We start from the raw sequence: 12,176 nt of genomic DNA on the forward strand, positions 1-12,176 counted from the left end.
ATTTAGACTTGATTATTGTACTCAATCTCTTCAAGAGCTCAACATCAGCTCATTAACGCAATCATTTGAAGGTGCTTGTGTACAGTAGCGTGTTGTCCCTTAGCTTAGCTTAGCTAAGCTTAGCTGCTAGTGTGAACAATATCAGAAACTTGCCGTTCAAAATGCTCTTACTAGAACACTTTTTAGTTAATCAGTAACAATTTTGATTCAAGAAAAAGCGTTCTTGATCTTAAGAAAATAAACTAATGCATGAAGTAATCAATATTATTGACCTAGAACTGAGTTTCTCACAAAAGGAATTCTGGATAAAATATCATTTATTGCATTCTGCTCTCACTCCACGACTGTTTTTTTTTTCTTTCTCAAGACTGTAATTCTTTCATGACGCTGACTCACGATTCCATTAAAAAAAAAAGAAAAGAAACTAACTTATCCTTGGAGCACTTTTGTATTTACTGCCAAGGTTAACCAAAGGTTGCTGCAGGCAAAAATGATCACATTGTCCTCTTTCATAACGTCCTGTTGGTTGCAGCAAACAGGACCTCTGTCACATTTTTAAATCAGACCTTGTGACTTTGCCTTCTACTTCCCACTGTGATAGAACTGAACATCTGATTGCATTACTCATTATTGTTTGTACTTCTGCTTTTTAAAGAAAAAAACAAGTTTACTTCAATGCAGAGTTGACTGCCATAGATATTTGATTGCAGTGTTGACGTAACGGGCAGCCTGATTTTTTTAGCCAACAAAATATGATGTATAAAATGTATTTAAAATCAAAACATTTATTATTTTGAATAGTGCCTATCCCAGTGGATGTGGAAGAAACTGAATATGCACATTTTTTAGACTTTACAGAATCCCTTTGGTAATTCCCTTGCAGATCGTGTCACACATGCATCTGTTACCATTGGCTGCAGCTGAGTGTGTTCATATTTACAGAGGAAGATCTCAAACGGCTCACCTCTTGAGCAAACAGGGTTAATTAGCTGTAACCTGGCGACAGGGACAAATTTTAAGATGCCCCGTTCAGGTTGCCTCGCAAGTAAAGCTTTTCGGAGTGCGGAACAAAGGAACTAATGTGAACACACTTTAGTTTAGGCTTTCTGAAAAATATGCTTAGTTAATGACAGTTAATCTTGTGTGTAACTGTAAACTGATGCCAATGGATTTTGCACCCCCAAAGCCTTGTTGATCACTGTAACAACCAAGACAAATAAACTGTGCTGCAGTTTAACCCAGACTGTTCAAATGCTTTTCTACATTATGAATAAAATACTAATAAGACGGTAATAAAACCTCTGATATTTACCATTGCCCCCCCAGCGATATCTGAGCATATCTGAGCGATATTCGTTCGTTTTCTTCCTCCCCCACGCCCCTTTGCTTGATTACATGGCTGCAGCTTATTAACACCGTGTCATGAGTCATTACACTGTTAAGGTGATGGAGCTGCTGGCGCGCTGCTGCGCTCGGTAGTAAAAGGTGCTGCAGCGCAGAGGAGCGCCTGCGCACGCTGCAGGACCCAAGCTTCTTAAAACAAAAAAAAGGTAAGGAGTTAATCAGCCTATGAAGTCCGGGGGCGTGGTGGTCCTGGTGGTTGTGCACGGAGACGATTTTCAATCAAATCTACCCCTGGGAGAGATATTCGCGCAGCGTGCGTGACGCCACAAGTTGATTCGAGGGTTTTGGGTTTCCACTTCATGTGAAGGAGGGCCAGAGGAAGAGCCCGCCCTTGCTGACATTTGCTTTGCTCTGCAAGAGAAGCATAACGCGTACCAGACGCGGAATTGCACATTTTGGCCGGCACACCGGATCAACCGCGATCTGAGAGCCCGTTTCTCGATGGTTTCTGCGGTGTCTTCCGTGGCTACAGCCACACAGTTCCTATCGTAGCAGAGTAGCCAGGAATCAATCATAAGACGTGAAGGAATGGCTGCGATGCCAGCCGTGGACGCAGAGCCCGTTATGGACGGAGACGCGTCGTTTGCGCCCCCGGCCTCACCGAGCCAGCGGCGCCCCGGAGATCGCGCTGTCACCGTGCTCTGGTCCTTCGGGAAATGCCTCGGTGCTCTCCTACCTGTGTATCTGGCCGGGTATTACGGCTTCAGCATCAGCGTGGTGCTGTTCGGTCTCGTAATCTTCATGGGATGGAAACACAGTCGGCTGGACAAAGTGATGAGGCTCAAATCTGCGATGTACCTCCTGGAGAACGAGAGAACCTTCACCACGGAGAGCGTGTTCAGGGCAAAAAGGGATCTGCCCCCGTGGGTAAGAAGTCATGATTTGCAGCTGGTCTGGTTTGACGCATCTGTGGGTTGAAACTGTGCTGTCCCCAGCTGTTAACATATCTGCCCCCTGCATGCGTATTACTGGTTTGTGTCAGCGAGGACATTAAGTTGTGGTCCTTTTGGCGTAATTTATATTTTCCTTATTCTCGAATCGGGGATATTCTCCCTGACTCTGGAAAGCCCCATATTTAGACATTCCTAATGTTCCGTTTCCAGGGAATTAGTGTCCACCAGCCGCGGAGGAATGTGAATGATGTGAATATTTCCCCAAAGGTCTGTGAGGCAGAAAGAGTGGTGCAAACATTCAGGAGCCAATAGACCAGAACCAGTTTTCCTTGGTTTTTTACTATTGCACAGCTTTTAAATGAAAGTTGAACTGAGTAGGACAGAGGACGAGACAGCAACAAAGAACACCGTATCTGGGTAGAGAGAAGCCAGAGGGACAATGTGTGTGTGTTTCCTTTTGACTGTTCTCCAAAAACAGAAGCTTACTTGAGTGTTTTCCTGATCAGCTGACGCCAGTTACACACTTTCAACATTCATAAGGCACAATTCTTAATTCTGCCACACCGATATACTAAACTTGACCTCTGAAAGGACCTTGATCTGTATTTTCTCACCTGAGAATGTAAAATTACCAGCATTAGACATTAGCAGAGGGATCACATGGTCATTTGGCATCACCATGTCAGCTCACGTGTGACCCTTTGTGCCCTACAGGTCAACTTTCCAGATGTGGAGAAAGTGGAGTGGGTGAATAAGGTGACTGCATCTTTTCAATGTCTTGCTCTGGGGTTTTTTTATGCTTGGCTGTTACTTCACATTTTATATAACACGAGAAGATGGTTGTGTGGAGTCTGAGTGACCTGGCTCCTGTCCCTGCCTCTCCATCAGCACCAATAATCTACTGCTGTAATTAAGAAGCAGGGGGAGCCTCAGATGGTATCTCGACACTCTCTGTCTCTGTCAGTATCCTCTCAGCAGCCCAGAGTGAGCGTGGATGTGAATGCTAATAAACCTCCTTTCTGGAGACAGAAGAATGTCATACAGTTAACAGCCCGAGCTCGGAATGTGGGCAGGCCGTCGGCCGGCTCCAGCTCTCATCAGCATATCTGATTTCTTCAGACGTCACATTTGACTTCCTGCTTTTCATCTACACATCATTGAAATGCTGTCAGCTTTTACTGTGTTCCAGCTGTGGGAGGCCCCTGTAACTGCAGGCTGTCTGCTTCATCCCTGTCACAAAGCATTTGGCCGACGGGTGAAACAAGGCGTTGAGTCCATCCTCGCACTGCCGCCCTAAAGTTGACACCAACGTTATACTGTGCAGTGGGAAGTGTTGCCACATCCCACAGCAAAAGTGCAGACTAGTGTATCTTCAGTGCTGAACCTTTATTTGAATGTTTCTTCAGAGTTTTCTAGTTTTTTACACATTGACAGCTCCTGTGAGTCAGACCTGTGATTTTCTGCCACCACTGCCAGTTCAAATACGCTCAAAAGGCTTTTTTTGGAGTGCAGAAATACTGTATAATTTTTTCCTCCAGATCATCCAGCAAGCCTGGCCGTTCATCGGCCAGTATCTGGAGAAGCTGCTGGTGGAAACCATCGCTCCTGCCATCAGGGCCTCCAGCATTCACCTGCAGACCCTCAGCTTCACCAAGGTCGACATAGGAGAAAAGGTAAACATCCTGCTGCAGAACCCATCCAAGCGGGCCACGCCCGTTGCGTAGGAGGAGGCCGGCGATGATGGAGCAGAGGCTGATGGCTTCCTGGCTCTTGTGTTCGTAGGCTGTGAAGGTGGTTGGCGTGAAGGCGCACACAGAGCAAGACAGAAGACAGGTCATCCTGGACTTGTATCTGAGGTAAAGCATCGCAGGTCGGGCTGAGGGCTCCTGTAGAACCGAACTGTCCCCCTCACAGTAGCCAGATCAGAGGTCCTGCAAATATAAGGTCGTGCCGAAGTACAAGAAAAAGCACAGTTCACGTGATTAAAACTCAAATGTTTTTGTTATTTCATGTTGTGAAGTGAACCAGTCAGTCAGGTTAAGCACTGTAATATGTTTCTGTCATTACCATGCTGTTAGAGGAGTTTGCTCTTGTCTCTATTACTTGCTCTCTGTTTACCTAGCGCAGGAAACAGCCCTGTCCTCTGTTCACATCTTGGTTCAGCTTTCGTCAGTAAACCGCCTTCCTTCTGCTTGCAGCTACGCGGGGGATGTGGAAATAAATGTGGAAATCAAAAAGTACTTCTGCAAAGCCGGAGTGAAAGGAGTCCAGGTAAGGGAGGAAATCACCAGAGATGGCAGAACATCACTGTTACAGCGTCGTTCCAGCTTTTTGTCTTTGGTAGCTGCACGGGAAGCTGCGTGTGATCCTGGAGCCTCTTATCGGCAACATACCGCTGGTCGGAGCTGTCACGATGTTCTTCATCCGCAGGCCCGTGAGTGCTGCAGCTGCCAACATCTGTATTCCTGTCAGCTGTGCACATCTTCTGCGCATTTACAATTATCTGCTTTCTAGAAACTGGACATCAACTGGACCGGACTGACCAACCTCTTAGACATTCCTGGACTCAGGTCAGTTAGGCACCTCTTCAAAACCCATGATGCATTTCAGAGAATCTCTGAGATATTTCTCGGAAGCATATCAGTTTGATCACAGCCAACTGCTGCGCGTGGTACTGCAAAACCACCACCATGTTTATCTTAGGACCCACCGTTTCAAAGTATTAGAGAACAGGTTCCTTCCTGTCAGTCAACAACCACGTCGACAAATGTGAATCTACAAACGACCTCCATGCAGCTGCAGTTGCACAGAAGAAGCAGCCTGGTTGAATATCGGCCAGCAACCGCGATGAACTGCTGCTGATTTTGTTCTTTTTATTGCATTTGTTGACAACAGAGATCGTCCCACAAACCATACTGATGTTGTTGGATTCAGTCAGTATGTCCACCGTTTGTGGTAAAAATAAAGACAACTGTCTATCAGCCACAGTCCAGTTAGGTGGATGGCGTGGCTGATTCTACACTGAAAGAAAATACAATTAAAGTATTGCCAGAGCCTAAATATCGTTTAAATCTGGCAATAACCACAATGACAGCCTGTCATTATTTTTAATTGTATTGCTCCTCTACACAAATTACACAACATGATTTCACAGAAGGCGCCACGCGCCGTCAGCCAAGGGCTCTTCCTTGTGGCTTTTGCTGCCGAAAACCTGAATATCATGTGATTTCTGTATGTGCATGTTTCTATCATCTGCAGCAGTACAGCAGTCTCTACCTGTCTGTCTGTCGGTCGGTCGGTCGGTCTGTCTGTTTGTGTCCCACCCCCTTGTGTGTTCACATCATCATCCCGGCATTCATTTACAGTGCCATGTCGGACACTATGATAATGGATGCCATAGCCTCACAACTGGTGCTCCCAAACCGTCTCACTGTCCCCCTGGTGGCCGACCTGCACGTTGCGCAGCTCCGCTCCCCTCTCCCAAGGGTAACTCCTTTTTTACTTGGCCCGGAGAAGCACGGATCTACACAGACCGATGCAAATCTGTCAAACCTCATAAGCGAATTTCAGATTTCAATTAAAAGTCAGACCCAAAGCAATAATCCTTGTTGTCCATGCACCCACTAGGGAGTTGTACGCATTCACCTGCTGGAGGCCGAGGATCTGACCGCCAAGGATACGGTAATCAAGGGCTTAATCGACGGAAAGTCCGACCCATATGCCGTCCTGCGAGTGGGAACGCAGATCTTCACGTCTCACCACATCGACAGCAACCTGAACCCACAGTGGCGGGAGATGTATGAGGTGGTTTATGGCTAAGTGTTTGGGCTCCCTGCTTCAGATTTGCCAAAATAGAAATCTAAAAATAATTATTAAATGGAATTCTATGGTCTATGGCCAATTTAGCTAAAAGGTATGATCTGTTTCCATGGCTCTGTGCTCTCATGTTGTGCAGCTGTAATACAGTATATGTTTGCCCATATATCCATGTTTTTGTTTATTTGTCGTGTGTGCGTGTGTGTGTGTCAGGTGATTGTCCATGAAGTACCTGGTCAGGAGTTGGAAGTGGAAGTATTTGACAAAGACCCAGATCAGGATGACTTCCTGGGAAGGTAGCTGCCTTCTCATCACACGCATGTTCTCGTGCCGTTCTGCCGTCTTTGCCTCATCGAGCCATGATTCCGTCACACGTATTTTCATCCTCTGCCGTCTACGGCCTTGTTGATGTCCTCCACATCCCTCTGCTTGTCTCTCCGTCAGGGTCAAGGTCGATCTGGATATTGTAAAGAAGGCCAGAGTTGTCGATGACGTAAGCATCTTCTTTTACAAGCAGCTTCACTTTAAAAGCTTTAAAAATGACTACAGGACATCTTCTCATGGTGGATATTTACCTTAGCCTGTAATCATGTGACACGTGAGACGATGTCAGGTCTGGACAATTTTCTTCGCTGATGCATACTTTCTTTTGTCGACAGTGGTTCAATCTGAAGGATGTTCCATCTGGCAGCGTTCATCTAAGGCTGGAGTGGCTCTCTCTGCTCTCCTCTGCTGAAAGACTGAGTGAGGTGAGACCCGAGCACGTTTCAATTGTTCAAAGCCAAGCAAGGATATGTGCTGGTTTTAGAAAATTCTGCCGGGCTGTTTCAGTAAATCTTCAGTTGACCTTTTAGTGAGGAAACTTTTAGCAACTCTAGCTATGAGTATCCCAGCAGAACCAGATGCAATGAGCTAGCACAGTGGTTGCTCTTTACCTTCTCCTCCAGGTGATCCAGAAGAACCAAAACCTGACCAGTAAGACGGAGGATCCCCCATCAGCTGCCATCCTTGCCATCTATCTTGATCAAGCTCAGGACCTGCCGGTAAGATTCCCTCTGCTGAGCCCCTGTGTTTAATTTTACTCCATTTTAGAGGGCTAGTTATTATGTTTATGGTGTAGATGCGAAAAGGCAACAAGGATCCCAGCCCGATGGTGCAGATCTCCATTCAGGATACAACCAGAGAGAGCAAGGTGAATAAGGGGTTTTACCATTTCTCACTGGTTTAAAACAATCTGTGAGCGCGCAGTTAGCAAGCGTCTGGCCTTCCTGTCTGCAGACGTGCTACGGTACCAACAGCCCCATCTGGAGCGACGCGTTTACCTTCTTCATTCAGGATCCTAGTAAACAAGACATTGATATTCAAGTAGGTTTGATGAGTTGTTTCAGAATTTCATCTCCTGTATATTTGACCTAAATGTCACATTTGTTTTTTTTAACAGGTGAAAGATGATGACCGTGCTCTGTCCCTCGGCACCCTGACCATTCCCCTCATGCGTCTTCTGGGGTCCCCTGAACTCACCATGGACCAGTGGTTTCAGCTGGAGAATTCTGGTTCCGCCAGCCGCATCTATGTCAAAATTGTGCTGAGGGTGAGTCTTTCAGTTCCACCTTCTTTGCTGTCCTCAGCAATTCAAGTTACATTCAGGGTAATTAAATGTCCAAGAGAGGCCAAAATTAGATGACAAGTGCAGAGAGGCTTGATAGAAAGCAAATAACATGGTTGTCGTGGAACAGAGGGTATATGGGCTGATTTTGGAGTCAGGGTGAAGATAAATACTCTGATTTTAATTTGACAGAGAGACAAATGAGACCAATAGCATGCTAGGCTAATTTAAGACAGGGGCTAGCATGGGACAGATAATAAGCTCAAAAGTATTGCTGTAAGATGGTAACAGCAAAGATAAATAGTCTGGTGTTGAAAGGCTGAAAGTTTTAGTGGTAATGATCTGCTTTTAATGGTAACAGAGAAGCTGAATGGACTGGTTGTACTGGGACTGCACAATTCAGTGGGTCAAATGGTTACAGTAACAGTGGAGTTATTCCAAACTTTAATTTGTAATAACTTGTAAATTTGTAATAATTTACTCTGCATAATTGTTAATGCTTGTTTCCACACAGGTTTTGTGGTTAAGTGATGAAGCCACCCCCACGACCCCGTCCCCTCGGCCCTCTGCTTCCGGGAACCAGGGTGGTCAGAGTATCTTCCCATCGAACCAGAACACAATGGGCTCCAGCGGGTTAGGAAAACCCCTGCTGACCCGCCCACAGCACACCTCGCCCGACCCAGAGTTCGCAACTGAGGTAAAACTAGAACCAGCTAGAGGAGTGTTTCACTCGGGAACTTTGGTACCACAGCCTGTTTCTGTACCACAGGGGGTGCTGCGAATCCATCTGATGGAGGCCCAAAACCTGATCGCCAAGGACAACTTCATGGGGGGGATGGTAAAAGGGAAGAGCGACCCCTATGTCAAGATCCGTGTGGCTGGCATCACTTACCGCAGCCACACCATCAAGGAGAACCTCAATCCCACCTGGAATGAACTTTACGAGGTTATTGGCCTTGTTCCCTCTTCTCTTCATTGCTACGATTATTTATATGAATTTACTGTAAATTTAATAGGATTCTCCTGATTTAGGTCATTTTGACTCAGCTGCCTGGTCAGGAGATTCAGTTTGAGTTGTTTGACAAGGATATTGACCAGGATGACTTCCTGGGGAGGTGCAATACGTCACTGACTGATAAATTCTTCAGTTTATTTCTATCTCTCATATCTGCAATTATTCTATTAACGTTATTGATGCCACCTTTTCCTCATAGGTTTAAACTTAACCTGCGTGACATCATCAGTGCACAGTTCATTGATACGGTGAGTGCTGAACAGAAAACCTACAGAAATGATATAATATTGTGCCTCATTACCACTTTCCTGTGTTGCCCTGGTAACAGTGGTACACCCTGAATGATGTTAAGTCAGGCCGGGTTCACCTGGTGCTGGAGTGGCTGCCCAGAGTCTCCGAGCTGAACAGACTGGAGCAGGTCAGATTCTTACTGGTTAAAAAATACACACATACAAAGACCTATGATCAACAACCCCTTAGTGAATAAATCTTTAATATTTACTGTGCTTTTCCATCATACGGACATATACATGTAATGTAGTGAATTATTAGTTCATTTTTTATTAATATTTATTCCTGGAGTGCTTTAAATAAATAAATCTCTTTCAATGAAATATACATTTAGAAAGCTTGAAATATGTAATGCATAGCATTAAAAAGCACGGCAGGAATTTCACATTGGAATTTTAAATTTAATGGGTGCAAAATACATTTAAGGTAGAAAATAAAGGGTAAAAATTGCGCGTTTTAACTGTTTTGTTCATACTTTCCTGCAGATTTTGCAGTACCAGGCGCAGCAGTCGTACCAGAACAAGGTTGTTCCATCCTCGGCCATGCTGTTTGTGTACGTGGAGCGAGCTCACGGCCTGCCGGTGAGACGGATCACTGCGTCGCTCTAAGGAACTGATCACTGATAGATGCCATTTTATTTACCAAATTCCTCATGCGTGGTTCCAGTTAAAGAAGAATGGAAAGGAGCCAAAAGTCGGGGCTGACGTTCTCCTCAAAAACGTGTCTCACAGAACCAAGGTAGGATGGTGCACGTGGTGAGATCAAAGCGCAGTTGTTGAGTTCTTTATCGCGCCAGGTCTGCGAGCGTTCCACGTCTCCACGGTGGGATGAGGGCTTTCACTTCCTGGTTCGTGACCCAAAAGAAGAGACTCTCACAGTGAAGGTCATTAGCAGCATCTGTGTCAGCATCTTAGTCAACCAAATAAAAAACGCTAATCAAATGATTTGTGTCTGTAAGTAGCTGTCCCACAGCTGGGGCCAGGCTCTGGGGTCCCTGACGCTTCCCCTCAGAGACGTGCTGCTGGAGCCCGGCATGGTGCTGGACCGCTGGATCAACCTGGACGGAGCGCTCCCAGAAAGTCAGATTCTGTTGAGGGTCATGCTAAAGGTATCGGTTCTGATAGATCTGCTTCCTGTGGGGAAAGCTGGTGACTCAGCAGGAAGGCTGTTGTCTCTGCCGCTGTAGATCTTGGACACTCAGCTGGTGGCGTGCCGCAGGGATGCAGATGGTGAAATCAGCGGAGATGATGTCATTCCCAGATGGGTTCCTTCTCATCTGGACATCAGACAGAGGACTGCGTTCTCCATGTGAGCCACTTCGTCCCCCTTTTCATCTAAATCTTGCTTTATTTTGGCCCGTTTTATCCTCCCACACATGGTTGTGTTTTCTCTCCTGCATCTTCAGGGGTTCTGACAACATGAACCCCACCAGCCAGGTGAAGCTCACCATCGGCTACTCTACAGAGGAAGCCAGGCTTTTCATCACAGTCCATGCCTGCAGGTTCCTCCTCTTATCTTTACCCACATCACACTTGTCCTCCTGGAGCACAGATCATCAGAAGATATTGTGTGTGTACTTTACAACCCCCCCGCAGAGCTCTGGCAGCATGCTCGAAGGATGGTGCTGACCCCTACGTTTCCTTCATTCTTCTACCCGACAAGAAGGCCACTACCAAGAGGAGAACTGCCACCAAAAAGAGGGACCTCAACCCAGAATTCAACGAGAGGCAAGACAAGGGAACGATTGGAATGACAGAGGAGAAGCGAGGATGTTCACTGACACCCCCCCCACTTCCTCTCTCCACAGATTTGATTTTGATTTCTCTCTGGAGGAGTCCTACCAGAGAAGACTGGACCTGTCTGTGAAGAACAGCGTCTCCTTCATGAGCAGAGAGAGGGAGCTCATTGGCAAGGTATGTGTCATCAGAGATAAACTCATTTATTCACGTAAAAAGTCCCTGAAAGTTACAAAAACACCTTGTTTGTGACCCAACAGCTGCAGCTGGATCTGGAAGAAATAGACCTCAAAGCTTGCGTGACGCAGTGGTAATGACATGTGTTATAACAGGGTTGTTAACATTTTTTTGGAGGCAAAGTCCCCACTTAATTTAATTGTCTCTTTTTCCAGGTACGATTTGGTTGCAGAGCTCAACTAGGAGATCCCAGGCTCCTTGTTGCTATCATTAAATGTCGTGACCTGTGATTTGTGTCTGTGTATTCAGCGTAGATGAAAGCGTCACACAAACTGAAGAAAAACACACATTTGTGCTTCATGAAGACATTCCATCAGTATTTATGACATGAAACAATACGTGTAGCTTCTTATCTCTGATGTGTCAACCGTGATGAAACTGCTGTCTTTTACGGACTCTTTACTACAACATTTTGCCTGAATTGATATTTGATAATAACGCGACCGTGTTGCACAATCTACCAAAACAACTGTGTTCAAAAGCATGCCAAAGCCCTGTTTGGATAACACGATGTGTTTTATGAATTTACAGCATTCAACACAAGAATGTTGCTTTAATTTTTTAGATAATCTCCACTTAAATCCCAGTTACTGTTTATATATTTTGTTTAAATCGTTGCCTTAAGTATTACCGTGCACACTTTGTCAGTGTTTGTTGTTTTCTAAATGGGTTTTAATTATCTTATCTATAAAGTATTATGAATGTAGAGCATCATATTTAAAACAGAGGTATGATACTGTCGGTCTAGATCACTGCTTTTATGAAGAGTCAACTTCGTAGATGCTAAAACCACGTGCTAATGTTCTCCAGCTCATGCTTCCTTGTATTTGCATGCGTTGGTAATGCTGCAAGCTGACCACCATGGCTATATTTTATTTTTTCTAGCAACTAAACATCAATTTATGATGCTGTGCGTAGCAGATTAGATAGTATATTTGAGAATGAGTGAATCTACTGTAAACCCTCCTCCAGAGTGCGAAATCCATGTTCTCAGGCATCAGAAATGATGAAGAAATCTGCTGAAGGTTAAATTTAATTGAAACATATCATGTATCTGCTGATGCTATTTATTAAAGTTTGCACATTCTCATTAAAAAAATGGTGTGTTGTTGGTTGGAATTAGTATTTAAAATTATCAGGTGCGTTTTAATTAATTGTAGTATTCATATGTTAACACA

The 12,176-nt window shown here is 45.1% G+C and overlaps 1 protein-coding gene across 1 annotated transcript; it reads left to right on the forward strand.

Moving 5' to 3' along the window:
- The first annotated feature begins 1,554 nt into the window (after positions 1 to 1,554).
- On the forward strand, positions 1,555 to 12,097 carry esyt1a (extended synaptotagmin-like protein 1a). The gene is made up of 31 exons (XM_003963162.3): positions 1,555 to 2,271; positions 3,012 to 3,053; positions 3,836 to 3,970; positions 4,080 to 4,153; positions 4,496 to 4,568; positions 4,642 to 4,731; positions 4,812 to 4,867; positions 5,663 to 5,783; positions 5,925 to 6,101; positions 6,327 to 6,409; positions 6,558 to 6,606; positions 6,773 to 6,862; positions 7,061 to 7,156; positions 7,234 to 7,305; positions 7,392 to 7,478; positions 7,555 to 7,704; positions 8,234 to 8,416; positions 8,489 to 8,665; positions 8,752 to 8,834; positions 8,934 to 8,982; positions 9,063 to 9,152; positions 9,511 to 9,606; positions 9,692 to 9,763; positions 9,822 to 9,908; positions 9,987 to 10,133; positions 10,212 to 10,333; positions 10,431 to 10,526; positions 10,621 to 10,752; positions 10,833 to 10,938; positions 11,022 to 11,071; positions 11,154 to 12,097. The coding sequence occupies exons 1-31, from the start codon at positions 1,933 to 1,935 to the stop codon at positions 11,179 to 11,181; spliced, it is 3,252 nt and encodes a 1,083-aa protein (XP_003963211.3). The 5' UTR covers positions 1,555 to 1,932; the 3' UTR covers positions 11,182 to 12,097.
- The last annotated feature ends 79 nt before the right edge of the window (positions 12,098 to 12,176 follow it).

Source organism: Takifugu rubripes, chromosome 3 (assembly GCF_901000725.2).
Source record: "Takifugu rubripes chromosome 3, fTakRub1.2, whole genome shotgun sequence".
NCBI classification, from domain to species: domain Eukaryota; kingdom Metazoa; phylum Chordata; class Actinopteri; order Tetraodontiformes; family Tetraodontidae; genus Takifugu; species Takifugu rubripes.

Excerpts from the sequence above, each read along its gene's own strand:
- esyt1a (XM_003963162.3), top strand. The coding sequence starts at position 1,933 with ATGGCTGCGATGCCAGCCGTGGACGCAGAGCCCGTTATGGACGGAGAC. Across the intron at positions 8,666-8,751 it reads CCTGGAATGAACTTTACGAG|GTCATTTTGACTCAGCTGCC; the intron begins GTTATTGGCCTT and ends CTCCTGATTTAG. Across the intron at positions 10,527-10,620 it reads ATCACAGTCCATGCCTGCAG|AGCTCTGGCAGCATGCTCGA; the intron begins GTTCCTCCTCTT and ends ACCCCCCCGCAG.